We start from the raw sequence: 27,602 nt of genomic DNA on the forward strand, positions 1-27,602 counted from the left end.
CACTCAGGCCCCATTGTACCAAGTCTTAATATCCAAATATTCTTCTCAAAATATTGGGTAGGGAACTCATGATGCGCTCTAGCTCAACGAGAGAAGTTATGTTGTTCCCATTTTATGCAAAGCATTTTATACGCAGCATTTAAAAGAGTGAGATTTAGGACAGTAAGATTTTAACTACATAAGTGATATTTTATTAACATCCTAATAATTATTATATGATTAGAAAACCAACATAATTTTAGATATATTTTTTAGCCTAAGGTGCTAAAGAAGTGTTTTGCTATGTGATTAAATTAGAAATGCACGTTATCAGAAGTAGGCTTTTTCCCACTGTGTGAGTAATTGTTATTTAATTTAAGTGGTCATGAGAAATAAAATTAGTAAGAATTGTGTTGTGAGTGATCTTAGTAACAATTCATCTGCAGTATTAATTGGGTCCCATGACAGAAAACTGCTCCTCATGGGCCATGTAAGGTGCAATGATTTGACTGCCTCTAAATTTTCTGTTGAGGTCTAACTTTCTTTCTCAAGTTTCTTTTACGTTAGTGTGGATGTTTTAATTTAAACTGGCATTTTTCAACTTTAATTTAAACTAGCATTTTTCAACTTCTGCTAATGAAACCATTAGGCTGTCATCACCCTAATGTTTTTTCTAGAACATACTCTTATCCTCCAGTACTCTTACTCAAAGAGAGTTGTTTGAGTACGTGCCCATTAGTGAGAAGAAAAGGCTGATTGGCTCTATATGTGTATACTTTGAGAAACCCAGAAGTGGCTTAACCTCATCAGGTCTCCCACACTGTTTCCCAGCTGTTTGAGTTTGTATGAACCTGACGTTTCTCACATCATTTCTGTTCTCTGCTCAGAAAAAGCGCAATCCAGGATATCTCTTGGAAGATTGGGCTGTAACTTCCTTCACAGCCAGAAGAACAAGACTTGTTTTTAGGGGACTCACCCTCAGCATGGTCAGGCCGTGTCAGGGAGCAGCAAGAGGGGGCTGCTCTGCAGAGAGCTGAGCTGGCATCAAGGACGTCAGGACAATGTCCTCACCAACATGGGCACAGCTCCACAGTGCCTGAGCAGGGATGGCAGAAATGCTGATTATGAGCTGGTGATACCCAGGGTCACTCAGCAGTGCCATCACAGCCACACAAATCCAGAGCTTTGAGTCAGGACCACAGACTGGGATACTGAGCTCTTCAGCCCAGCAGATCATAGGATCCACTGGCCAGAAGAGGAAGCTGAACAAGTTTAAAATAGGCATATGGCAAAAATTTGACAGAAAGAATTAATTAGGTATTAGGAAAAAATGTTGGAGACTGAAATAGGCTTTTTATCACAAAAATTGAAAAATCAAGGCAGGACAATTTTCTGGTTTCTCATATTCCAGATAGTCCTGTGGTTTAAAGACGTCATACTAGGTGAGCACTGTCATTCCTTCTGGCCTTATTAACACTGAGACAGTGAGTCACAATGCTACAGACAGTCACTCTTGTGTAAGTTCTACAATTATATGGATGTGGACACAGTCTAATTCAAAATTCCCTTCTGAATTGGGTATTATTTAAAAAGTAATGTGTCTGTTATTTAGAGGTTGTATTTACCAAGTGTCAACTACTATGTCTTTCAGTCAAAATGAATAGATGAAGAATTTATTTCCAGGCACTACAGCAAAATTCGTAACTTTAAATACCTTGTGTTAAGAAAGAAAGGCAATAATTTGTGCAGTTGTAGAGTGATAAAGGGCCTTGTTTGTCTGTAATAATAACCAAATATGCTAATATAGGAGCAGCCTCTGAACTCCTTTTTTCTTTCTTTCAAGGGCCTTGAAAATAGTCTCTTAAAATAAGTACAACTTCATCTTTAGGATTACGTAGAATTTTATATGTAACACAAAAACTGTTGTAGGCTTTGGATTTACAAACCAAAAAATTATTCTCTTAACAGTTCAGTCTTCTTTGGTCTACAGCAAGCTCTATGCAGGTGAATATGGGTTTTCTGTATTTGTCCAGCTTCACATCCCCTCTACATACTGATTGATATGAATTTGCCTTGTCTGAGCATCATTTTGGTGGAAAGGAAACATGGGCATACAGACTTGGTGCTGCAAATATTCTGCTCAGACTTCCCTCGTCCTGAACTGAGGATGAGTGTGGCACACATGTTACAACCCAAGGTGATGGAATGTGTCATGAAACAAACCTGCTTCAGAGCTGAGGCTTATCCCACACTTACTGAGTCTTCTGAAAAACACTAGGTAGGACTGGCTGTGGATGGAAGGGGTGCAAGTGTTGTCTTATTTGGATTGTGTTTATAAACTGATTACAAGCTGACAGCAATAATTTCAATTCCAAGTAAATGTAGAAAAAGTAAAACAGTGTTTCCATATTTTGTTACACTTCTTGGAAGACTTCAAAGATCTGGTAATTGCATCACCTGCAAAAACAGACTAAAGGCAGTGCAGCATATTCTCCTTATGGAAGAAAAAAATAGAAAAAGGTATTTTCCTCTGCACGCAGAAGAAAAAAAAGAGGGTATGTTGGTTGGCTGTTTTGTTTTGTTTTTTTTTAACGAAAAGGAAGAAATGCAACTGAAGAAATGTGGCAGCATTCAGCTATATTGAAGATCCACCTTTAAGTTCTTGCCTTTAGGAAACTTAGTTATTGTATTATCAAAAATCCATAGCTATAGGAACTGATCATGGTAAATGCAGGTACAGGTTGCTCCTTGAAATCATACAGCAGGAACCTGGAAGCCAATTTTTCTCACTCAGATGATTAACCTAACTGCTGGACAATTGGCTATTATGAGGCATGTCAGAACTTTCTGGACCTGGAAAGCATTTCTGACAAGACTTTATTGAGAATATTTTGATAAAAATAGATTTTCCTCAAATACTTCTGGTGTGCACTTACAAGGTGAATTTCTTGCATCCAGATTACGTGTTCACATCAAAGTGTTTCTCAAGGCTACAGACAAATATCTCATGGTAAGAAAGAAAGGCAATAATTTGTGCAGTTGTAGGACTAAATAAAAGACCTAGTTTGTAATAATAATCAAATGTGCCAATGTAGGAGCAGCCTTTGAGCTCACTCATTTTTCATGGGCCTTGCAGCTTTCAATATTAATTATTTTATGGGGCAGAAAATAGTAGATATAATTTCAGTAAAATTTTCAGTATAATCCCCCAGAATCTTTAGGAGAGAAGTTAAAGGAAATAACGGTATGTGAAGTTCCATTGTATGATGGGATTTTTTCACATGTGCTGAGGGTTTGGGAAAAGATAGAGATGGGGGAAATATGCTCAGTCCAGGGTTTTCAGAATACAGTAAGAAGAAAGCTATGTCAGATCTAGGTCATGAAATTAATTTTTTTCTCTTTCTATTGATGTGGTCCATTGGTGGATGAAATGATATTCTGTATTTCCTATATGTTGCCTGGACTTCTCAGTCTTCTAATGAAATACTGGGGATTGTGTTTGGATCAATCACCAGTATCCTTTCAGCTCTGATACAGTTTTAGTAATCAAAAAGGATGAAAGAGGAGGGAAGGATTGTAGTCATCATTGATGTCAATGGCACAAATGCATCACACCCCCAAAATTGCCCTTTTCAAAGAAAAAAAAATAGTGGTTCAGCAGCTGGTTATTTCATTTAAATTGCTTTACATTTTCATTATCTAAATTATGATGTTCTTTTAAATTGTGGTACCATTGTTGTTTCATATATAATCAAAAATTTGAATGTCTTAACAAGAATGTTCCACTTCTAATATTGTTAGACCATCAGCATAGGAAGTGAATCTTGAGTACTGTTGATAGTGCTAATCAGCAGCATGTAGACAGAAATTAATCATAACATTTTTGCATGATGACACCAGTAATTTTGAAAATGTAGTTGTACATTTTTATCTCTTTATTTTTTCTATGTGGAAATGTGAAAGAAGGCATGCTGGGAAAAAATGAGATGTGTTTTGAAAAGCTAACAACAGATTAAGCAGAACCATTTATCTTAGTAGAGGTGGTAGGGATAGTTATAGAGAGTATATTTTCCTGTTTCTACTCTTTCTTGGGAAAACTCAGCTGTTCAAATAAGAAAAAATGAAAAATAGGAAAAAGAAAAAAGAAAGGAAAAAAAAAGAAGAATTAAAGAGGTGAAATAGTGAATGAAATTAGATTAATTGGTTTGAAGATTAAAATTTTCTTTTCCCAAAAGTTCAGTAAGGGAGAACACTGTAGCTTTTTCTAGCATGGCTCCTGCATGATGGCTGTATCTCACAGGGACTGTGGAGAGCACAGACCTTGGTGCTGTGCTCACCTGCATTCCTTAGTTACTGAAGGCTCCAAAATGGAAAGATATTTGGGAACTCAGCTTCTGAAACTAATAGATTCTTAAATTAGCCAGTCTTGGTTCTGAACAGAGACTTCTGGATGTAGCTGTAATTCCCCTGGAAAGATTCCCCCAAATCTTCAGGGTAGTTGTTTCTTACCCTTGATTTTGTTCACCCACTATTCTGGTGAAGTGAATATGAAACAGCAACTGTATTTTTTTTCTCAACAATCCCGTTATTATGTTTATTGTCTTACTGGTTTATTGGGGGTTTTGAGAAGTTTAGATAATTCCCCATTCCAAATCCATGATTGATTAAAAGTTTTTCCTAACTCACATTCAAACTCATCATCCCTCTATATGAGGCTGTTTTGTCAATCCTGACCCTAGTAAGAACTGAAATGACCCTTCTACTTAATTTTATTGCTTATTGAACCAGGGGCACTGTATTTGAGTGCACTGCTGAGCTCTCTTCGGATGAGTCCTCCTCTTGAACAAGACTGTCTGTCTTTTTGAAACTCTAACTGGATGACAATGATGAGACTTCAGAGATGAGAAAGACTGTTTATCTTTTCGTGGTCTGTCTTGGGATAAGATTACATTCATTTCTGTATATAAAAGTGAATCACTTTTACTTTTCACCTTTTGAACTAAAATTACTCTAAGGCCAACACATTTGTCATTTGTCAAAAGATAAAGGAAGAAATGTTTGGAAAGCAATCACTTTTAATTTTAGTAGAAGACATGGTGTTCCATAAATGTGCTTTTGTGCAAGATAATTTGTGGGTGGTATTATAATAATATTAAAAGTAAATTGTCACTAACTTTTCGCTTAGGTGTACACAGATGTATGCTGCCAGTAGCTGGACAAGGAAAGAAATCAAATGTAGTCAGCAAAGTAAAACTCAGAAATAAGTATGCTTCTTTTCTTTTTTATTTTTTAAATATTCTGATATTTCCATCACAGGTCCACATACATCTCCTGTATTTGGCAGCCCTCATACCCACCTCAGTGGCACCAGCCCATTCACGCAGTATCCCACATGCATGAAAAAAGGCTTTACTGGCATGCTCTTTTTTCTCTTATACTTAAAAAAAATTAATAAAATGAAACCTTACAAAAACATAATGTGTTAAACAAAAAAACTCCACAAACCCTGCAGTTCCCTTCCCTGTAGTCCAGCTTCAGCAGACACATCAGCAGGCTTCCAGAGTAATTTTTGGTCTCAGCCAGGTGTCGATTTGAAAATCACTTCAAAGCAAAAACGGGTGATGGCAGGGAGAATGTGCTTCACAGATGCTGGATGAAGATGAAAAGGGAGCTGAGCAGTGGATTTTGGCTTTTGAGGGTGTTTTGTGACCCTTACAAAGTGAAGGGATTGGCAAACTGATTTCCACTGTTCTCAGACCTGCTCCAAGTACCTGTATAGGGAAGTGAGCGGTATAGCCACACAGAAGCTTGTGTTTTGTTTTGAGAGATTGCATATGTGCTTAGTGTGAGATCACAATTAGAGTACGGAACATATTTTGCTCCATGCATTTCTGATTTCAGGCTAAAACCCAAGAATGGCAAACTATTTTTGTTGCAAGGTGACACCACCATCCTCTTTAAATAGGAGACACTTTTCACAGAAAACATTTACTAAAGGAAAAAAAGAGCCTCCTGTGTGTTTGGGTCCCTGCCTTGTCCATCTGCTCACAGGTGGTGGCTCTCTGTTGGTACACAGTGCACACTCACCGTGTCACATTTACTGTGAAAGAGGTGGCATTATTGAAGGAGAATACAATTGGAACTGGTAGTTTCTGATTTTCCAGAAGTGGAGATGATTCATCCTGCTTGAATACTCTTTTCTCTGTAAACCCATACCTACACTCTGAATCAGGTTTTGGGAACCTAAAGAACATCACTAGACCTGTAATTTCTTTCTTTTCCATCTTTACATGGTGAAAGAGAAAGTGCCACCTTTGGAAACAGAGTATTGGAAAAAGTGTATGTTTGGTTTTCGAAATTTTCAACTCAGTATCACACCAATATCTCTTGAATTGCAGGCATTAGAAGAGCCGGCCAAACCTGCTAGTGCGACTGAAGGCACTGCTTTGGACACTCATTCAGAGGTAGTGGTGTTATTTATCTTTCAGATCTATATTTGAAATCAAAAAGCAAAGTTTAACTGAGTGATCCATCCTCCCTTTTCAGATGTGCTCCCCTGCCCAGCTCAGACAACAAACAGAAGAGTTGTGTGCTGTCATTGATCAAGTCCTGCAGGACCCCTTAACTATGGTAACCCATCAGTGTGTGGAATGGACTTATTCTCTTCCTTCTCTTTTGTCTTCTGGCATTAACATGTCCATTCTCTGTTGAAAATAATTTTCCAGCGCCGGTGTGAGTCTTCTCCAAGTTTTCTGCAGATGAGCACAGAGTCAGATGTTGGCAAGGTAGGTGGATAAGTCCGTGTCCACAGCAAGGGCTCTTTTCAAGTAATTATAAAGGCAGGCAAAATCAGTAGGCAGTAGGGACTGCTGTGGCAGTAAAACCAAAGGCAACTCAGAGCTGCAGCTGAGAAAATGCAAAATCAAAAGTGTTTGGTGGCTAAAAAAGCATGGAAAGACAGAACTGTAGCCCTGGAGCCTGTGCAGTCTTTGCTGCACGACGCTTTCCTGGAGTCACAAGGAGATACATTATGAAAGAGTGTTTTAAGGCTTCAGAGGCTAAAAATCTCTCATACCTTGCCTGCCATATGGCAGAGTCTTTGGCCTTCTCCCAGGCTTCATCCCATCCATGCGTGCTTACTACAAAGCAACCGATGTTTCTAGCTTTGGTGGCTGGAAGCATCTTTCAGAACATAGGGATTTTTTCAAGCTCATTATTTATTTTAAAATAATGGGAGTATTAAATTAATAGTTGGACTTGTTCTGAAGTTCTGATTTCATTTTAAGTCTCACCACTCCTAGAAGGAGGATGTCTGCAATATCTCTTTCTCCTGGATGACTAAGAAATAGGTAGTGAGAGGCAGGGTTAATTTTCTACTTCTAAACTTCTGGTTTCATTAAGTTATGCTGATGTGCCTTCTGGGTTCAGAGGGATGGCTAACCAAGGGAAGAAGGTCTTCAGTTTGCTCCAAGTAAATTAAAGTTACCTGTTGCAGCTATAGGAAAGTGAAAATGGCAGAAATACAACTAAAAATGGCAGGAAAGGAATTTCTGGCAGATGAACATAGCAAAAAGTTAATTCATTCAAAATATCCGGCTTTATGTCCAGTCCACCACGCAAGAATAGGGCACAGCTCCAGCATTTCTCAGCGGCTATATTGAATATACAATTCACATTTAATTTCTGGTTTTGAAAGTACTTCTGTCAATCAGCGTGCAGGGGTGAATTGGACTCCAAGAGGCTGAAAGACAGAAATGTGATAGCAGGAGAAGGATGGGCAGACAGTGTAATTGAGTGTGTTTTCCAATGCCTGAAGAATTTGGAGTGCTTAAAATGCTGCTACCAAGATGAGTTAGAGTATCCAAAAACCACTTCCTTGGGCAATTGAGAATGGAAGGCATCTTTCAGCAGTCATGAAATCAAATAAATGCAGCATAGGGACCAAGCTAAAAGTGTTGAGGATCTCAGAATGAGGTCAAAAAGTGCTTAACAGAGGGTAAAAGAGGGTCATAGACGTGGAAGAAAAAAAAGAGCTGATATGCCTTAGAATTGTTACGGATTAGTCAAATTAAAGCAAATTCTTGCAAATGAAAGCATGGAGGTGTAATATTTTGTATTCTGTGAGCAAATGTAACTTCAATTTCAAGGGGCAATGATACTTATGGCTATCTAATAATAAGCATTTTGTTATGAGAGTTCTCATATTAAATGCCAACCTCAATAGAGCAGAATCAATGTTTTTGAGCAGTAAAATTAAGTGGTATTTTCTATAATAAACAGACAAGCAAAGCTTAAATATGCCTTAGTCTCATGTATGGCGTGAATATTTCTGGAAAACTCAAGTTTTCCTGAATTTGAGCAATTAATAAAGTCTCAGAACGTTGAAAATCTCTTGGAGTTACTGTTCAGAGTAACTCAATATATTGATTATATATCTGTTTGTTTCTTTACAAGATGTCAACAACACTGCAGAGAGCAGCAGGGCGTGAAACCAGATATGTAAGTACTTTTACCATGGCTCTCTATTTTGCATGCAAAAATGCTTACTTTGTCTGCTCCTAAGCAATCCTGGGTGAGTCTGAACAAGCATCTGCTTGTGATATCAGATGGTGACTAGAATAGACAAGCAAATATATTACAGTGCTGGCATTTGAGACTTGAAGTGTCTTCTCACTGTAGTAAATCATCCCAGCTGGAGTCTCTCTTCGCTGCTGTGTCTGTTGATAATTTTACCTGTGTAAATATGATGTTAAAATTAACCTCCTCACACACTTTTTGTTGTTGTTTCCTTCAAGCCTGGGGCAAGAGTTCAGCTGTTTGGTATACAGACTGTTTGTTATGGGTGCTGAAGGGTGCATTTCTTTGGACTTAGCCTGCACTGTAGGGGAATTGCTTTGGTAGAAGTCCTGTAGTTCTTGCTTATCCTTCAGAATCTGGGATTGATCCAAACTTTTCTTTCCAAGATACAGAGCTGGCTGAAAACCCACACTTTAGATTAATTGAATCTGTTTTGTAACATATGTTGAAAATATCTATATTGAGTCATTTGTTCAATTATTGAAACATTAAACCCAATTAACATATTAATTGTCTCTAGCATACACACTTACTGCAGGTTCCACATTTTACTTGCAACTCATTTAGTCATGTGGTGAGAAATCTCAGCTTCCTATTCATCATTCAGCATTCCTATTGAATCTCAAATCAAAGCAGTATTGGCAAAGCAACAGAGGTCTCCCAGTTTTATGCCAGCACAATGCTTGACTGATCAATTCAGTTTTGCTTCCTGAATGTGGCAGTATGCATATTTTATTGCATACTGTGATTTTTGCTTGACAGATTGTGCTGGCTCATACTAATTAGGAAGAATATCAGAGGAGAGCTTTTTAATGAAATAAAAGAGTGTACTTCAGAAGTAGTCTTTGAGAACAGAGTGTATTTAATAACACTCCAGTGCAAATCTCCAGCTCCCAAAACTGAAATATGGACATATACCATAATTTCAGGCATCCAGCTTAGGGAAGCCTAGGGATGGCATGGAAAATCACCCTTACAAACACATTTTTTTCTGTTTCCACCAGCACTTTCTAGATGAATGAAACAAAACAATATTTAAAAATGTGTTTGGGAATAACACAGAGGTTTATTGGAAGGCCAATCTTTCCTAAAAATTGTACAGGTGTGTTGAATTTTTTGTGTGTCAGGAGACAGACTGGGGTCCCCAGGCTGGGCTGTAGACCCCAGTCTGTCTCCTGACACACACACTTGTGTGTGAACTTGATGGTCTAGGCTCTCCTGTGCTCTGCCATTGCTGTACTCTGCAGCAGTCTCCTGAGGGGTACATCAGGTGTCTTTAATAGCATAGATGCATCACAGCTCTTTCCTCCTCTCTCACTCTGCTTCTTAGTAGGATGTAAAAAGGCTATTTCTGCCCCAGTTAATAATCCAGGCAGTGGTTTGTCCTCTGGCCGTTAGAGAAAGGACACACAGAAATGGTTTTCCATAGAGTTATCTTCTTTTTGTATTTACAATATCTAATACTGAGATGCTTGTCAAAATGTTGCTTTGAAGGCATTTTTGGTTAAAAGAGGAGCTTAAATTTGTTTATGAGTAATGCTTAGGTGTTATTTATAACTACCATATGCAAAGGTATATGTATGTTAACATGGTAATATTGCTAATGACTTCAATAGGTTATACAGAGTATTAGATTATAAAAGTATGTTGAAATAGCCTGCCATTTAACAATTAAAATGTCATAGATTTGCCTTGGCCTCATCTACCTTTTATATTCTCATGAAATTCAGAACCTTTTAAGGATGTAAATTATTGTGAGTGTATAAAAAGTATGAAAAGTAAATTCAGTTTATACCAGCTGACAACTAAGTACCACAGTTGTAATTTAATGACATTTAAAACTGTATGGTGTTTGATATGATTCTATTCACCATTTAATAATAATGCATCTCTGTTGGCTTTAGGGATGATACTGCTGATTTTTAATAATACATATATAATAATTTTAATATATATTAATATATATTAAATATAAAATATTAATATATTTTAATAATAATAATACAATTATTCTCTAGATAGAAATTTCTCAAGATTAACTGGAAAAATGAATGTCCATATTACTGACATGTATGCTTAAGTAGGATTGTTCTGGTTCTTCTACTATAAAGTGAGAAAAGGTTGAGAAGGTACTCAACCCAGTACTATTCATAATGTTAAAAACATTGATGCTGCAAATTAACAGACAATGGCAGGCTCAGAAAAATAAGATTTAAATTTCAATATTAGATCAAGATGAAAAACAGCAATTTTGTTGCACTTGGAAAAAAGAATTCCTAAAATCTTAACAGGAATTTGACTACATCTAGAAATAAAACTGGAAATGAGAATGTTTTATATTCTTTCATACCACTGTGTCAGTGGGAAAACCTTCTCTAGCTAAGTTAAGCCTAGTGCTGTTCCTGAATTTTTTTCTGTCATCATTGTAATCACAAAGATATTGTTTGTAATACTGTGTATATTCATCTTTTTTGCAGGCCAACCTTTACAAATCGGTGCCTATAGTAACTGAGAGTCAGCTGGTATGTAGAGCACAGCTGTGATACACTGTTTTCAAAATGTGCACAAGGACAAAATTTTATTAATTACTTGCTTCCTTAGTCCTTTGAAAAAAAATCCAGTCAATATCTTTTTACAAAGCTGCATTGCTTCTACAGAGCTGTATTGGTTTTTTTTTCTGTGCTGAATTACACACCTGTTTCAAGTAGCTGTAAATCCTGACACTACTTGTAAACCCATGGGCCAAATGCCAAACTACAGAGTCATGCTGGATCTTGAGGTGCATGACAACAGTAGAATCAGCTGCTGCCTCTTGGACTCTTTTAATATTCCACTTGTACAGTTTTGTTTAAATGTGAAATGATTCTACCATCTATTTTCCTCTTACACTTTATTTTACATCAAAGCTGCTTTAATGAGTGAAAAGCAAGGGTAAGATCAAGTAAGAAAGGGAGATTATGTATCAGATGTTCATTTAAGCTCTGATCACAATTTCATCTTGTTGGAGACAAAGTTTCTGAAGAAGACTCAGAAGCGAAATCATGGAGCCTGCCCAAGTGACAGTGATCATTAATGGATGCTTAGGGAAAAAAGGAGATGTGGACGAGAAATTTTTCCCTTGTATTTTAAATAATGCAATCTCAGGGACTTCCTGAATCAATTTCTTCTCCTAGCAATCTTTGACTAAATCTGCTTTCATGATTTTTCCAGTTACTTTTTGAATTTTGCTATATTTTGATCTTTATAACATTCTCTAGCAGTAGACTTTACTTTTAAATTATGCATGGTGCAAACTAGTACTTCAGTCCTTTGTTTTACGCCTATGACTTGACCTCAGTTCTTGTACTGAAATAGCAAATAATTTTTCTTTCTTTGCTTTCTAAATAATGTAAGTTTTTTTTTCTAGGTATTGCAATAATATCTAGCACTACCAGTCATGTCTATTTCATGTAGAAAATTAAAAATTGCTTGGTCACTCTTTGAAAAGTATGGATATTATCCCATATCACTGATGATCCTTCTTGCCCTTTTCTATATCTTTTTCAGATATTTGTTTTTGAGATTTGGAGACTAAAACCATAAACTGTTCTTATATAGCTCTGGATACAGAACTTTCTAGTTACATGAGGATGTGATAAGGTCCTTTATTGCTATTTCTATTCCTTTCTTAACGATTTATAGTACTCTATTTAGTTCTTCCTACTTGTATTGAGCAGCAAACCAATGTTTGCACAGAACAATACACAATAAAGTCAAGATATAATTCCTGAGTAGTGAGAGCTGGTTTCTCAGCTAATTAGCTCATTGGTGCATGAGCATGAGCAAATTTGGGATGTAGTTTAGTTTTCTGCTGTGAAATGTGTCAATACTGAATTCAGTTATGTTTCACCTGCCTTTTATTATTCATTTACTCAATATTTTAGGATCTCTCTGTAAGTCTTTGCACCAATATTTTTAGTCCCCTAATTAGTATTACCACCAAACTTTGTCACCTTACCAGACAATCTTTTCTGTCTGATCTGCATCCATAATTCAAAGCCCAGATTCCCAAGCAGATTTCTCAGGAACTTGATTTGTGACTTGTTCCAACCCTGGTGCTGTGGACAGGGACACCTTTGACAAGACCACATTGCTCAGAGCTCCATCCAACCTGACGAGGGCTGGGGCATCCACAACTTCTCTGGGCCACCTGTTCCAGTGCCTCACCAGTCTCACAGCAAATAATTTCTTCCTAATACCTAATCTAAACCTGCCCTCTTTCTGTTTCAAGCAAATCTCCCTTGTTCTGTCACTGATGGAATGGGGTTGCAAATGGGACCTGACCCACCAGTTTCAGTAAGATCTCAGGGGCAACCAGGGTGATAATAACATGGAGAAAATTAGAGGTGAACGTGCCCATACCTCTGCCAACATTCTGTCTTCTCATTTTTTGGACAGATACTATGCAAGGCTCATTTTCACGCAAAATACCTTCAGTTCCTGAGGGAGGGTGGCCCTGTCCATGCTGCCCATAGAGAGGCACCGCAGCCCAGCATGTAGATTATTTCTATTTGTGCATTTTCTGACCTGGGCCAAACCCATGCCAGAGAATGCCCTGGCACTGGGTCAGTATCACTGATTATGGGTCAGCTCTGGAACTTGTGCTTTGGCCCTGTGTAATTTGCTGAAAGTTTTGTGCACATATGATGGCAGCCCAGTGCTACCGTGACAGCCTTTACCATTTTTTCATGTTGTTGTAGGGAGACCAACGGTTTCCTTGGCAAAACTTAGTTTTAAATTGTTTCTCAGCATGTCAGCTGTGACATTTGTCATCAAAGAAAGAGTTCAAGTTCTTGGTTTTGGATCAAAGATTTTATGTAGTTTGTCAGAGTGCTAATAAAGTGTTTAGAATTCTGGTTGCTGGCTGATATCTGTCACTCTGTTAGCAGAGTCAGACATAAACATATGACTCAGTCAGCATTTGAGTACATGGTGTTGCTTAGAAAATGCTTCCTTAAAAGCATTTCTACAGCATGCATTTGGAAGAGGTTTCTTACAAAAGGAGAGTAGCTTATCCTTGATGATTTCAGGTACCACAATGGGCTTTTGATTGCATGGTTACATGGTGTGGAGGAGTGCCAGAAGACCACACGTCCTTTGTCTGCATAATAATGACTTGATAACAACTGTACCTTTCTTTTCAAATTTATATTTACTTTGTGTTGAAATCCAGACACTTTACGGATGCTTTTCAGAAATATTGATAGAAAAATAAGTATCTTTTGGTGAATCCTACAAAGATATAGTCATGAAGTAAGGACTAGAAATTCATTAAATAAGTGCTGCATCTTTGAAAAAGTTGATCTTCGTAATGAAAACATTTTTGATGCAGCTTGACAGTTACTGCTCTTTAAAAAAATGTTAGTATCACTGCATGGCTGAATTTTTGCTTTCAGTTGAATATTTTTCTTGCTTGATGAGACAAATGAAAGGGCCCCAATTTGTGGAGAGGAGGGAGAGTAGAAAGCACAAATCTAAGGGAAGATGTTTTACTCCCTGGGCCTTGCTCTGCCCAGGAGTGTTGTGCTCATGCCTGCCTCTGCTGCCTTTACCTCAGACCCTGGGCTGAGCTCTGTCCTTTCCCAGGGCAGAAGCAGAGCACAAAACACCCTCTGCACCCTCCCCTCAATGGACATTGCTGGATGCCTGCAGATGCTGTTTTAAGGGGATCCATGACTCAGTTTACATGCTACATCCAGCAATCTCAGCTGAATCATTTTAAGCTTACTTTCATAGTAAACTTCTCTTTTTCCAGACTGACTGATGAAGTGTATTGCTATTATAAATAGACAGCAGGGTGTTATTGAGTATATGTATTTATTTTATAAATAAATCTAATAGGGAATCAAGTTTCTCCTCTGCATTTTTATACCTGGTTGGATACTGAGGATGGGGAGCTGTGACAACACTTATTTCTCAGTCCCAGCTGGGCAAGCTGCCTCTCTGTGCTGCAACCACAGAAGGAGCTCAGCAGCAGTCCTGTTGTTACTACCTTCATCAGTTGTGACAGAGACCACTTATTTTCTAGGGGTTAGTCATAACAGAATAGAATACAACTGATTCATTTAAAAGTTTAAATTCAATCACGGATCTTGGAAGACTTGACTACTTTTAAAATTCCAGTGAGAAAGTGTACTTTTTCTTCCCTTTTTGGCTCACTGAACATGTCTATTTTAAAATTATCCCTTAGCCTCTATTTAGAGTTTATGCCACAATCCATCTTGTCAGATTTTACAGTAAGAATTTAAAAAAAAAATCACAGATATACTAAATTGAGACGGTAATAGTCAAATTTTTTGGTTCACTGGTTGACAACCAAGGAAGTTTTTCTTGGTGAAATAATCCAATTTGTCTGAAATGATGGGTATCACATATCCATGCTGATCAGATCCTCTAAAAGTGTACTTTTCCAACTGAACTCTTAAAGATACTGTCACTCTGTCACCGAGGTGAGTGGCTCTAGTGCTGGCATGATTGGCAGTGGAGCGCTGCAGTGGGGTGCACAGAGGGGCTTCCTGAGTCAGGAGAACCTCAGAGGGAGCTGGAGAGAAGAACTGGCTGGATGGCCAGGCTCAGAGAGTGGTGTGGAATGGGGTTAGATCTGGCTGGTGGCCAGCCACAAGGGGTGTTCCCCAAGGCTCAGTATTGCAGCCTGTTCTGCTTAGTATCTTTATTGATGATCTGTGAGAGAGGATTTAATGCACCCTCAGCCAGTTTGCAAGTTGGGTGTTGATCTTCTGGGTAGGAGGGTTCTGTGCAGAGGGATCTGGACAGGCTGGGTAGATGGGCTGAGGCCAATTGTATGAGGTTCAACAAGGCCGAGTGCTGGGTCCTGCCCTTGGGGCACAACAGCCCCATGCAGAGCTGCAGGCTGGGCCAGAGTGGCTGGAATGGGGCCCAGTGGGAAAGGACCTGGGGGTGCTGGTTGCAGCAGCTGATCATGAGTCAGTGTGTGCCCAGGTGGCCAAGAAGGCCAATGGCATCCTGGTCTGTATCAGCAATAGTGTGACCAGCAGGAGCAGGGCAGGGATTGTCCCCCTGTACTCAGCACTGCTGGGGCCACACCTCCAGTGCTGGGTCCAGTTCTGGGCCCCTCACTGTTAGAAAGACATTGAGGGGCTGGAGTGAGTCCAGGGAAGGGCAGTGGAGCTGGGGCAGGGTCTGGAGCACAAGTGCTGCGAGGAGCAGCTGAGGGAGCTGGGGGTGTTTGGCCTGGAGAAAAGGAAGGTCAGGGGAGACCTTACCACTGTCTACAAGTGCCTGAAAGGAGGCTGTAGCAAGGTCGTGATAAGACAAGAGGAAATGGCCTTAAGTCATGTCAGGGAAGGTTTATATTGAACATTAAGGAAAGTTTCTTCAAGGCTGCACAGGGAAGTGGTTGAATCACCATCCCTGGAAGAATTTAAAAGATATGTAGATGTGGCTCTTAGTGATATATTTTACTGGTGGACTTGGCAGTGGTAGGTCATTGGTGGGACTCTATTATCTTAGGGGCCTTTTCCAATAAAAAAAATTCTATTCTACATGTGTATCATTTACAGTACCTGAAATCAATATTATGTCTCCACTTTTAGTACTCTGTCTTAACATTTCCACTCATTGGACATAATATCCTGCAGGTATTTAAAAGATGTGTAGATGGAGTGCTCAGGTATATGTTTATGTATATGTTGGCAGTAGTAGGTTTATGAGTGGACTCAATGATTGGAAGGGTCTTTTCCATCCTGTGATTCAGTGACTCTATGACTATAAAGTCCAGCACACAATCACTGGTATTATTCCCCAATAAGACTTTTCCTAACATGCCTCTGCCTGGGTGTAAACTAACAGCATCACAGGTTGTCCTTGCTTCCTTCACAGTTACTGTTTTGAGGAGCCCAGTGTAAAAGCAGATGTGTGGCTGTGCATAAAGTGTGACTTGAACTAATCAAGCTGCAGCTGAACAGCCAGAAAAAAAAAAACCAGCCAGCAAAACCCACAAACCATGGTCTGACAGCTCTGTAGCTATTTTTTGTCAGTAATAAACACACGCCAGTGATGACGTTCTGTGCATAAAAGCAGCTCTTGGCACTTTTCTCCACTATCTGTATTAGAAGTAGTCCAGGCAGCATGATACCTGAATAATTTTGGTGGTGAAACATATCATTAAGAAAATTTTTTAAAATATAGTCAGTATAGCCCCGCCAGAATTGACTTGTCTAACAAATATTCTGTAAATGGTAAGGTGTTTTATGTGATTCTTCTTCCATCTCTTTTCTCCTGGATGTGCTATGGGTCAAGACAAAACCTGGTGTTATTCGTCCCGTGCTGGTGAAAGCAAAGAGTGCACAGCAAATGGAGGAGCCCTATCAACCCAATCCTTTTAAAAAGTACCTTGAAGAAATCAGTGATCAAAATATTGAGCAGGTGAGTAGCTCTCACTCTGAAGGATTTTGTAGCCTCAGCTAATTTCCCTAAAGATGAAGTAATAAACATAGATCCTTGTTTTGCTCCTGTCTCTTTTTCTTTTGCAAAGTGAGATGATTCCCTAAGGGGCACCTGGATCCTAAAGGAAAGTCTTCAAGCTGAGATGGGCAGCTAGGCTTTCTACAGGGCCATTATTCTTTGGTGATGTAAACACCTGTATGTTGAGGAGAGGAGCTTTTCATGACATCTGTAAGAAACATTGTAAAAAAGAGAGTTGAAATCCTGTGCTTCCCTGTCAAACAGATGTCTAGGTCATATCTAGTAGAGAGTGCTTCCTTCATCTGGGGCCCAGACCTGAAACCTCTCTGAAGAGAAATGACGGTGAGGGCTGGGCAAGGTTCACAACATCTTCTCCAAGGCAGACTGCAGAGGAGCCCCAGTATGTTTCTGTTTCACTGCCAGTCCATATCTCCCCCAGTGCATATCTCCCCCAGTCCATGTCTCCCACAGTCCATATCTCCCCCAGGTCCATGTCCATGTCCCTCCACAGACTGAGGGTACAGTTGTACCACATGTGATGCTGGGGCAGCAAAGATGCTGTCTTCTCCCACAGCCCCCTGCACAAAGCTGTAGGATCACTTTGCAAAAACACATCTTGGACTGTGCTGACCTGTATGAGGCATTATCTCAGAGAAACTCCAGATAAATGGCTGTGACAGCCTTTCCTCATGCATTTGTGTTTGTGTGCATTATTGGGAAAAAAACCTTAAATATGATACACAATCTGAATGTACCTGTAAGAGTTTGTTATTAACCTCTCCAGTATGTTCCAAATCTTCCATCTGGAGGGAAGTAAAATGAAGCCAATAGTCCTCTTGTCAGACACAATGTGAATAAAATACCTTACTAATTGAATTTCTCTTACTCCTGTGCCTCTCTACTCACATTAGACATTTTTGCAATGGCAGTCCTCTCTTCTTCCTTTTAAAACAGAATTTAATTAAGAATTTAATTTTAGCTCTTTCCATGCCTCTCCATAGCTCTGATTTGATGTAGAAAAATCCAAGAACTCCTCAAGAGTACTGCATCAGTACAGAGGAAAATAATTGTGGTATGAGTGGGTTCCAGCAACACGTATGGGTGGCATCAGAAGGTTTCCATAGAATGTAGAGTTTATGTAAAATATAAGAAAAATAATAAAAAATAGTGATTTTCAGTTTGACTTTGAACTTTTGAGGTTGACAGTGAATATTTGAGTTCAGTGACTACAGGTGAGATGATAGTGAGTTATTCATGCTTTAATTACTGAACGCCTTCAGATTCCAAGGTGCTGTGCTGCCATTTTCCTGGGATGAAAGAGCAGGAGAGTTATCTGGACATTTTACTATAGAGCTTTTGCCCTAGGCCACCTCAGCAGAGCCTTCCTGTAGGCAGGGGCAGTTCAGACCTCCCTTTCATCAGGGCTGGACACTGATTATGTTGGCTATAGCTTTACTGATGAAAGTTTACCAAACTTCCTCTTTTCAGACAAATATAAACCTGGGGTTATAGCCAGGGCTTGAAGCATTATGACATTTGAAGCTAACTGTGGAAACCAATCAACTTACACTTTATAAATTACTTGTGGCACATATTACTGAAGTACTGACAGCATAATAAGTCTAATGCTGTTGTTACAATGGAAGGCAAAGTTATTTACATGAAAGCTACACATTAAAATGAACAAAAAAACTTGCATTGTCTTTAATAGATGGAAAATTTGATTTCACAATTAATAGGTTCAGTTTTGCTTCCTTTATGTGAATGAATTATGTTGTAGGCTTTATAGTACTAATAAATTGGTATCTTTGTCCTAAGCTAAGTAATATTACAAGTTGCTGCAAAATACATGTTATTTTAGAAGATCTTTATAAAGACATCTTCGGTCTGAAAAAAGAAATAATGACTTGTATTCAGATGGATTCACTTAACAGAAACTGGTTTTGTTTGTGTGAGAAATGGCTATATGATTCTCGCTGTGGTCTCATAGAACAATTAATAGTACAATAATATGCAGATCTAGGGAAAACACTGAAGTGCCAAACAAGACAGCATATGCTCTTAATTTCAGCTCCTGCCTCCCAGAGCAGGTTCGTGGTACTGTTGTCATATCCCTTGTGGGTGGAGGGGACTTGGATGCCCAAGTGAGGATGTTCACAATCTTTCAGCACCTGTGAAACTTTCCTGAGGGATTTTAGTGCTTGTAGGAGGGCTGCAGCACTGACTGTGGAACTGGTCTTGGTGCCAAGACAACAGCTTGAAAATTGCTCTGGTTGCCTCTAACTGTGGGATTTTTAGCCTGAAAAGAGTAATGACTCATTCTCCCCCTTCACCTGCTCTCAGTAAAAGCATTTTTGGCTGCATGCTGGCTGACTTCTAAAAAGGGGGAGTTCTTCCTACCAATGTTTCTCCTAAATTGGGTAAATTAACTGCTTGCATGGGATATAAGAGCTGGAAATAAAACTAGGAGACTGGAAGTTAGGCATTTTGTTCTCTGTGGAGGAGCTGGTGCTAATCTGTCCTCAGATAAGAACTTAGGAGGCATTAATTGTGGCTGTGGATCAAAGTGCTCATACTGTTTCAGATTTTCCCTGTTTTTCTTTGCAGATTTTCCCAGTCATGCATGGGAGGTTCAGCTCTCACATTTCTATTCTCTTTCTCTGAGTTTTCTTTTCCTTTCTTTCTAATAATGTTGCTGCCTCTCCGTCACGTAGCCCATCTTGAAAGGACAGACCCTTTCAGGCTGCATCTTTGAGGAGGGTAGGGAGTAGATGTGATTCCAGATGGCATCAGCTTTATTAATTTACCTCTTTTGATTTTTCTTAGACCTCTGCAGTACCTCCCTGCCCTGCTGAACCTCTCAGTGTGACACTGAGCACTGGTGACTGTGTGGGTGACATTCAGTTTGAGACATAATGATGCAGCCAGCTGTAACTGCTGACCTTCAGCTTCACATCCCTCTGTTGAACACACTGGCTGTTCTGCACACCAGAGAGTAGCTTGTTTGTTTTTCATTTCATTGAGAAATGTCGTTATGTGGAAAAGTCAATTTCCTTTAGAATGGAATAATTTTTCGTTTAACAGGTAGATGATCTCATGCAGATAATCCAAAGTAATTAACAGAGAAAAAAGTATCTAAATTAGCAAAGATCATCTGGAAAGGATGTAGTTCAGCTCACAGAGATCTTTCATCATCTGTGCTCTGGGCACAGTGTATATAGATTTAGACTCATGTGCCAATAAAATTTATAAACCAAGGAAAAGCCCCGATTTATTTTGGCTTTTTTTTTTTCCATGTTAGCATATGCTGCCACCTTTTCTTTTTGGTTTTTTTTCCCCACCCTGAGGGTCTATACAACTGGTATTACTGTTACCTAGTGGATATCCACCCCTCAAACACTTTTTACAGAGAGAGTGTAATGTTTTTCAGGTTCCAATCCAACAGTATTAAGCTTCCCACATTTTTAGATGCCTTTACTGGAGATTGTATTTTTCCCATCATGAGAGATTTTTTTTTCCTCTTAGTACGTTTCAGTAGCGTTCCAGGATTTTTCTAAGTATGTCCCACTTTGTTCAAAAAAGAACCATGAAATACACTGGAATGGGAAATAAATCTGTAACAGTGCTGATATGACAGCTTTATGAAGATTTTGATTTGAAATTAGGGAAACAATTTTTTTTTTTGGAGGAAAGTTAAGCATTTTGCTACATAATTATATGAAATGACTCATAAGGAATGTTAGACAATTCATGTGCTTGCAAATATTTATTAGCAAGAATGTTTACAGACCCCTTTGTCATTTAAAAAATAAATAACTTTGGGCAATGGAAGAAGAACGATAAGGATGAACTAAAGAGATATTAGCTCCATTTGGTGTGAACCTGTGTGACCAGTTTGCAAAGGTTTAGCATTAATAGGGGCAGGCCTGGTGCCTTTGAAGAGGCACGGCAGGAGGCAAGGCTGGTGTGAAGTGGCTGGGCTGCTGCCCAGCTCTGATCCTCTGTTTGCTCATGCTCACTCTTTTGGTGGGCAATGCATTAGCTTCTGCTGGAACTAATCACAGCTCTTGTCACAAATTTTCTGGTTCTTTGGCTCAAAGGCACAGCACAGTGGAGTTGCTGGTCTAGACAGCCAGCCAACTAAGTGAGAATCCAGGATGTATTATGTCAACAGCCTTGACAAAATCTAAGTGCAAGATGTGTGCCAAAACCTGGGTATGCCTCCTTGACTATCCCAATTCTTTTGAAAATCTCTTTTTAAAAGGGATCTATCCTTAGGTGCAAAAAGAACATACATATTGGGTTTTCTTAACCAGAAACACTATTAACTACTGACAACTTAGAGAAGCAAAAAATATTGTGTATGCACCTTCACTGGTTTAACACTTAAATGTCTCAAAAGTCTTGTTGGAGTCTTGCTAAAAACCCTGGAGTGCTCCTGCTCATATACAGATACAGCTCTCTTTTGTACCTTTCAGACACTGTTTTTACATTGGTTTGGTTCCTGTTTTATTAAGTCTCCCAAACATGATGGTTTTATCCTAGCACAGGATGCTTTAGGGATTTTCTTTTCTGTTGCTTGAGCACCAGTTGAGCTGCAGGAGGGAGATGCACTGGACCCCAGTCAAGCAAAGTATAACTGGTTTAATGGGGCATCTACCGCAGGTTTCTGCGTATGCACTTTCATGCCAATGAAAATGTTTAGTGTAGATCAGTTGTATTGGCATAAAAGTTCAGCACCTTTCCCAGATCCATCAAGATCTAGGAGACATAAAATGGTGCAAGAAAAGCACTTTGCTTTCTGCCCAGACTTCTTTTTTTTGCACCCATTAATTTGTTTCTGTTTACTTTTCTTTTTCATAGAAGATTGTCTCCTACACCCTCTGGGTCCAACTAAACTGATCCCTCCAGCTAAGTCCCCTTTGTGTCCTCCATCCATCTCCCTCACCAACTGTAAAACCCTGGACTTTCAGCCACTTCTCTTCTATTGTGTGTGATGTTCATTAGAATCCTTATAGCCCTTACTGGTACAACTTTTTGTACAATAAGGTGAGCATCAAGTATAGTGTGATTCAAGATCTGTGTAGGCTGTTGTTCTTTTAATTCTAGGCAGAATTCAGCTCAGTCATTAGGATTCGGTGCTGGCAAGAGCTATGGGAGATGTATCTCACATGAGCCTGTGTGTCCAACTTCCCTGGAGATATTACAGCTTTTCCTTTCCTTGACACAGCTCCTGTTGGGTCTGGCTTTCTCTAGACCAGCTAGGACGGGCTCCCACCACTTTTCAGTCAAACTATTTCTTCTCTAAAGCAGTAGTAATCTATTTCATCCCTCATGCTAAGATTAGTTTTAACATTTCCCCTCACTTAAGTAATGGGGTAATTATTTTTTCCTTGGTGATTGAGCAAAGGGAGACTAATCTGAGGGAAATACAGACTTTTCCAGTGGCTCTGTCTGTCATCCTGACAAGCAGTTTTCTCTTGGTAGTGCAAAGTGAAAGATGTTATTGCTGACATTTTTATCTTCTTTGAAACAGCATTGGAGAAGCTGGACAAAAATCTCTGTAGCCCAAGGTGTGTGGATGACAGGGCTGGCTAATGAGCTTTGTAAGGTGAAAATTGTGTCATGTGCCTAAATTGAAGTATTTTGATAAGCAGCTGACACAAGGTATTTACACTACCTCAAGAGAGCCCCTGCCCTAGAAAAGCATCAGTTCTGTAAGTTCATAAAAGATGCTGTTTGAAACCTCTCAGATGCATCTCTTCTACTTCCTCTTTTTCTAACACAGAATCTGGCTGGAAATGAGCAAACCTTGTTTCCAGGAGAGACTGTCCCAGTCTGAGCTGTACAGTGTATTTTGTTTGGGATGCAAGAGGTTTAAATGTTGGCATTGGGTTCTGTTTCTTTAGGCTGTGTGTCCTGGTTTCCTCTTCAGAGGAAGTACCAGGGTGAAAAATGTGTCACTAGTTTCAGGCATGCTTGACAGAGAGTCAAGATGGCTTTGGAAAAATGTGTAATCTCTGCAGAGGATACATGTTGATCAGCTGTCAGACTCTAAAGAAAAACCTGGAAATGCCTTTCTCTCTCCATACTAGAAGCATGGTTTAGGTTAATAGGCAACATCAATAGTGTTTGATATTGGCCCCTCCATCTCGTGGGATTTACAGAATTTACCATTTTACCCACTTACGAGGATGAACCAGAAATAAAACTAGAACTAAAATCAACCTTCCATTCTGTCTCTGAGACAACCTGAACAAAAGCACCTTTTCCCATCTGAGAGACTGGTTTAAACAGAACAAAAGTTCTGTTTAAATTTTTACTGAACTGGGCTGACATATTTACTTAGGCAGAAAAGATTTTACAATGACATATTTTGGATAAGTTTCCTTTTTCATTGTAGGCATTCACATGAACAAACAAATAGTTCATATGACCAGTAAAACCATTGCTTTATAAGGAAAATGAATATTTACTGTTGCTAATGAAAACAATGCTAAAAACTCATAAATTTGAATAGAAAAATGAATAAGTCAGGGAAAAGGTGTCTGAAGGTAACTAAGATAGTGTAATTTTTTGGTATATCATATCAGCTGTTCTTTGCCAAACAGAACAATCAGATGTCAATACTGGGCTATTTTAATACAAACAGACTTTTTTTTCACCTCGAAAGCAAATATTCATCAGTTAGACTTTTTTTATGCTTCTGTTTTGGTCTATAATATTAACATTCATTGATAAACAAAGGAATTTTTATTTTGTTCTCATAATCAATATTTAACATTGGGTCAGTATATGCTGATAAAAATCCTAACAATATTTGCCTACTATTTCCTGTACCACCCAACTAAAGTCTTAAGGTAATAATGTTTTTAAAAAGAAATTATTAAATTTACTGTCATAAGTACTTGCAGTAGCAGAAAACATAGCACAGCATACACAGGATAAAGTGTTGACATTTCAAACAGTTAGACCCATTCTCTAAACAACATCCCAACAGCATGGGAATTTCTTTCTGTTCTCTACTAAACCTGGACTATTTTCTCTGTTAGTTTCCTGGATTTTCCCCTCTCCACTTGCCATTCTTTAGGATAAGGAATAACATGCAGTGACTCACTTGCTGTCTCTCCAGCCACCCAGTAAACATGTGGTCAGTGTCCACAGGGTCAATCTATGAATGATAAGTTTCTAATTACATGTTGTGTTTTGCTTCACCTTCCACTAGAGGGCAAAACCAGCTGGCATAAATTCTTAAAACCATTCTAAATATGTGAAAAATGCAGTATTGAAAAAGGACAGGAGGTCACATTGAATTAAGTTATTCTCCACCTGCACTATTGGTAAAAAATTACCTTAAACCAGTGTTCCCTCAGAAATGGGAAATGGAAGCAACCAAAATGATTACCTATGTCTTATATTAGGGAGACTGGATATGGTGAGGACCTAAAGCCAGGATCATGTCATTTGTTGGCTCAGGGTATAAGATGATATCAGCTGTATTGATCTGAAATGCTTGTTGTGGTATTGTTTAGGCAGGCTTGACTTGGTGCCAGATTGTTTTTTTTAAAGTACCTGAATCTCCATAGGTGATGAAATTACAGAGATCAAGCTGAAAGATAAACCAGGCAGTTTTTGTGGATTATAACTGTTTGAAGTGATGAAATTTATAATCTGTATCCCAAATAATTTCACAATGTGGTTTTAAGATTTGATAGAAGGAGGCAGTGGGAACTAAGGTATTGTGTCTCTCTCCTTGCATCTGTGCATAGGCTACTTCTGAAATAAAAATGTTGTCCACTTCACTGAGCTGATTCTGTTCTTACTTGCCTTCTTATCTCTCTTGTCCTCTCCTTCCCCACTCTGTTGCCCAGCCACCAGGTGCTTCTGCTCTTATTTAAACCCCCCAGACTTTAATAATTACATGATTTAGAAGTTTTATTATTTAAAAAGCTCCTTTTCCTTCTGATTGCAAAAAAACAACTCAAGAAAAAGGAATGACATACACGTATTGCAGTCATGGAGAGCCAGAGGAAATGTGGAGCTCTGTGGTTTACTCCAAAGCATGGTTCTGATGGGAATCCCTCCAGTCTTTAAGGGAGAAGTGTGGAAGAGCACAACCCTGCATCTGGCATACTGTGTCCAATTCTGGTCTCTGCAATTCAAAAAAGATGCAGACAGGCTGGTAAGGGTCCAAAGAAGGGCCACAGATGTGATCAAAGGACTGAGAAGGAGAACCTGCCCTATGAGGAAGGACTGAAGGAGTTAGGTCTTTTCTTCCTGGAGAAGGGAAGGCTCAGGGAGGACCTCTTCACAAGATTCCAGTACTTAAAAAATAGTCAGGGGGAGGACAGAGGCTTTCTCTTCTTATGGAGCCACATGGAGAAGACAAGGTACAATAGGTTCGACTAGCAGTAGGAGACAAAATGAATCTTGTTATACAAAAGATTTTTTTTTGTGAGAGGGACCAATCACTGGAACAACCTCTGTAGGGATGTTTAGAATCCCCACCACAGGTGGTTTTCAAGACGTGTTTGGACAGGGTGCTAGGTAACCTCACCTAGGCTCTGTTTCCCTCAAAAGGCAGGGCCCTTCCAATCTGTGCTATTCTAAGATTCTGTGTTTTATAGGAGGCACAGTAGATGTAAATACCTCTCAGGGCGGAGACCACTAGCTTTTAGAAAATTAGCTATTTTTTGAAGGAGAAAGGAATGACCTGCTCAAGCAAAGAGGCAAGAAATGAATGAGTGTAGCTCCCTCAGTCTCTAAGTCTCCAGTGCCTTTCAAACGTTTCTTTCTGGCAACAAGGGCTGAATACACGATTTATGAACACTCCTGTGAAAATCTCCCCGTTTGTTAAATATTTAGCAGCATAGCCTTTGAAAATGGATTGGAGGGAACTGCCTTTTTGCAAGCAGTGAGAGGAAATGTTAAAAAATTAGCATTTCTGTCTGGTCAGGCATTACTTATAACAGTAGCAGAGGACAAGTTCTCTTTTAATGTCCAACTTTGTGCTCAAGCCAATTTAATTTTTTTTCCTTAGTGGTCTAAATGTAATTTTCTTGAAACCACTAAATGCGGTCATGCCAAAAGTGTCAACTTTTCATAATCACTTGCAGGTCTCCAGGCTCATAGGTAAGCAGAATATTTAAAGGGAGCCTTTATTATTTTTTAAATGAAATCTGTGGTGTTTACTTCATCATCCAATCTCCTACTCATTGGAGTTTGCATTTGATTAATAGTAGCATAGTGGGAGGTGACATTCTGTGAATACAGCAGCCTTTCAAGGTTGCCATGGAAAAGCACTTTTCTCCCAGACATCATCCAACAGCTTTTATTTTCTAGAAGACAGTTTTTTTCTCTCTTTTGAACTTTGGTATTTAAATGTTGCACTTGTGTAGGTGTATTGTGGTTGATCAATATATTATCTGTGACCCAGAAAAATTGCTTTGGTGTAAAAAAAGATATCAGAGGTAAACAAGTCAGTTCCTTAGTGCTGAGCTACAAATTGGACCTCCTTGTTGGGAAAATAGTAATGATTAATATTGCTGTGTCTTCTTTGTATATTATTTTATAGCATTCTTTGGCTTAATGATTTATTTTAATTATATCATATTTAGATGATATTTCTATCACTTTTGACTTGGTTTGACAATGCCTTCAGAAAATGTGTCTACAGTCCCTGCTCAGCTCATCTTTAAAGAAAGATGTTGCTCTTAAAACACTTTTTGGAAAGATCATAACATTCTAAACATAATCAATTGCTTTCTTTCAAAAGCCATTGAATTAGCAACAGAACTTGAAGGTATCTTAGGCTCAACAGAAGACCCAGGAACAGGCCCTTAAATGGAGGTGTCCCAAGTCTGGCACGGCCTGGAATGACCTCAGCTACCCATTTCTCCGGAGACAGCTCTTCCAATGAAAGAGAAAGGAATTGATTATGGTGTCATCACTTTTGGCCTGGGCAGTTTGCCAAGTTTGAGAGCCTTTCTGTCCTATGTCCAGTAGGAGAAGATGCTGAGGGTAGCACCCTGGCATTTCTTTGGTGTGCTTCTGCTAATTTAGAAAACATGCACACAACACAATGGGATCAAGACCCAGCAGGCACTTTGTATGCTTAGAAACCAAAACATGCTTCCCAGTGAACACACCCAGGAGTGTACAAGTTTCCTCATGAAACATAATTACAGCCACTTCTATTTCTTTCTGCCTTTTCCTTTATACTGGCTGTCTCTGCTAGGACAGATTAAACCAGTCTTAAGCACCAAATAGCGCTTTAAGATGTTTTATCTTCATTCTTAGAAGTCTCTACATAATAAAAATTTGAGTGAGTTCATCCTTATATCTGACTTTCTAGGGTGATGGCATCTAGTCTTCTGTGTAGTGGATTTCAGACAGACATTTTTTATACAATAAACATTCCCAAATATAATAGAAATTCTGACCCTAGCTAACAACTCGCTTCTGAGCACAGAAGCAATCCAGAGATAAAGGCTCTTATTAACAACATTAGCAGAAATATGTAATTGAGTGAAGAATACCAAATCTGATTTGGTATGTATGAA

General features: G+C 39.0%; 1 protein-coding gene across 1 annotated transcript in view; it reads left to right on the forward strand.

Moving 5' to 3' along the window:
- Window positions 1-27,602, forward strand: part of MLIP (muscular LMNA interacting protein) — a 104,066-nt gene that overhangs the window by 60,981 nt on the left and 15,483 nt on the right. The window contains exons 6-11 of the mRNA XM_030945361.1: window positions 6,378-6,443; window positions 6,526-6,609; window positions 6,705-6,764; window positions 8,434-8,478; window positions 11,034-11,078; window positions 16,876-17,001. Coding sequence (XP_030801221.1) covers window positions 6,378-6,443; window positions 6,526-6,609; window positions 6,705-6,764; window positions 8,434-8,478; window positions 11,034-11,078; window positions 16,876-17,001 — 426 coding nt within the window. The remainder of the gene's footprint in view (window positions 1-6,377; window positions 6,444-6,525; window positions 6,610-6,704; window positions 6,765-8,433; window positions 8,479-11,033; window positions 11,079-16,875; window positions 17,002-27,602) is intronic.

This window comes from Camarhynchus parvulus, chromosome 3 (genome assembly GCF_901933205.1).
Source record: "Camarhynchus parvulus chromosome 3, STF_HiC, whole genome shotgun sequence".
Lineage (NCBI taxonomy): Eukaryota > Metazoa > Chordata > Aves > Passeriformes > Thraupidae > Camarhynchus > Camarhynchus parvulus.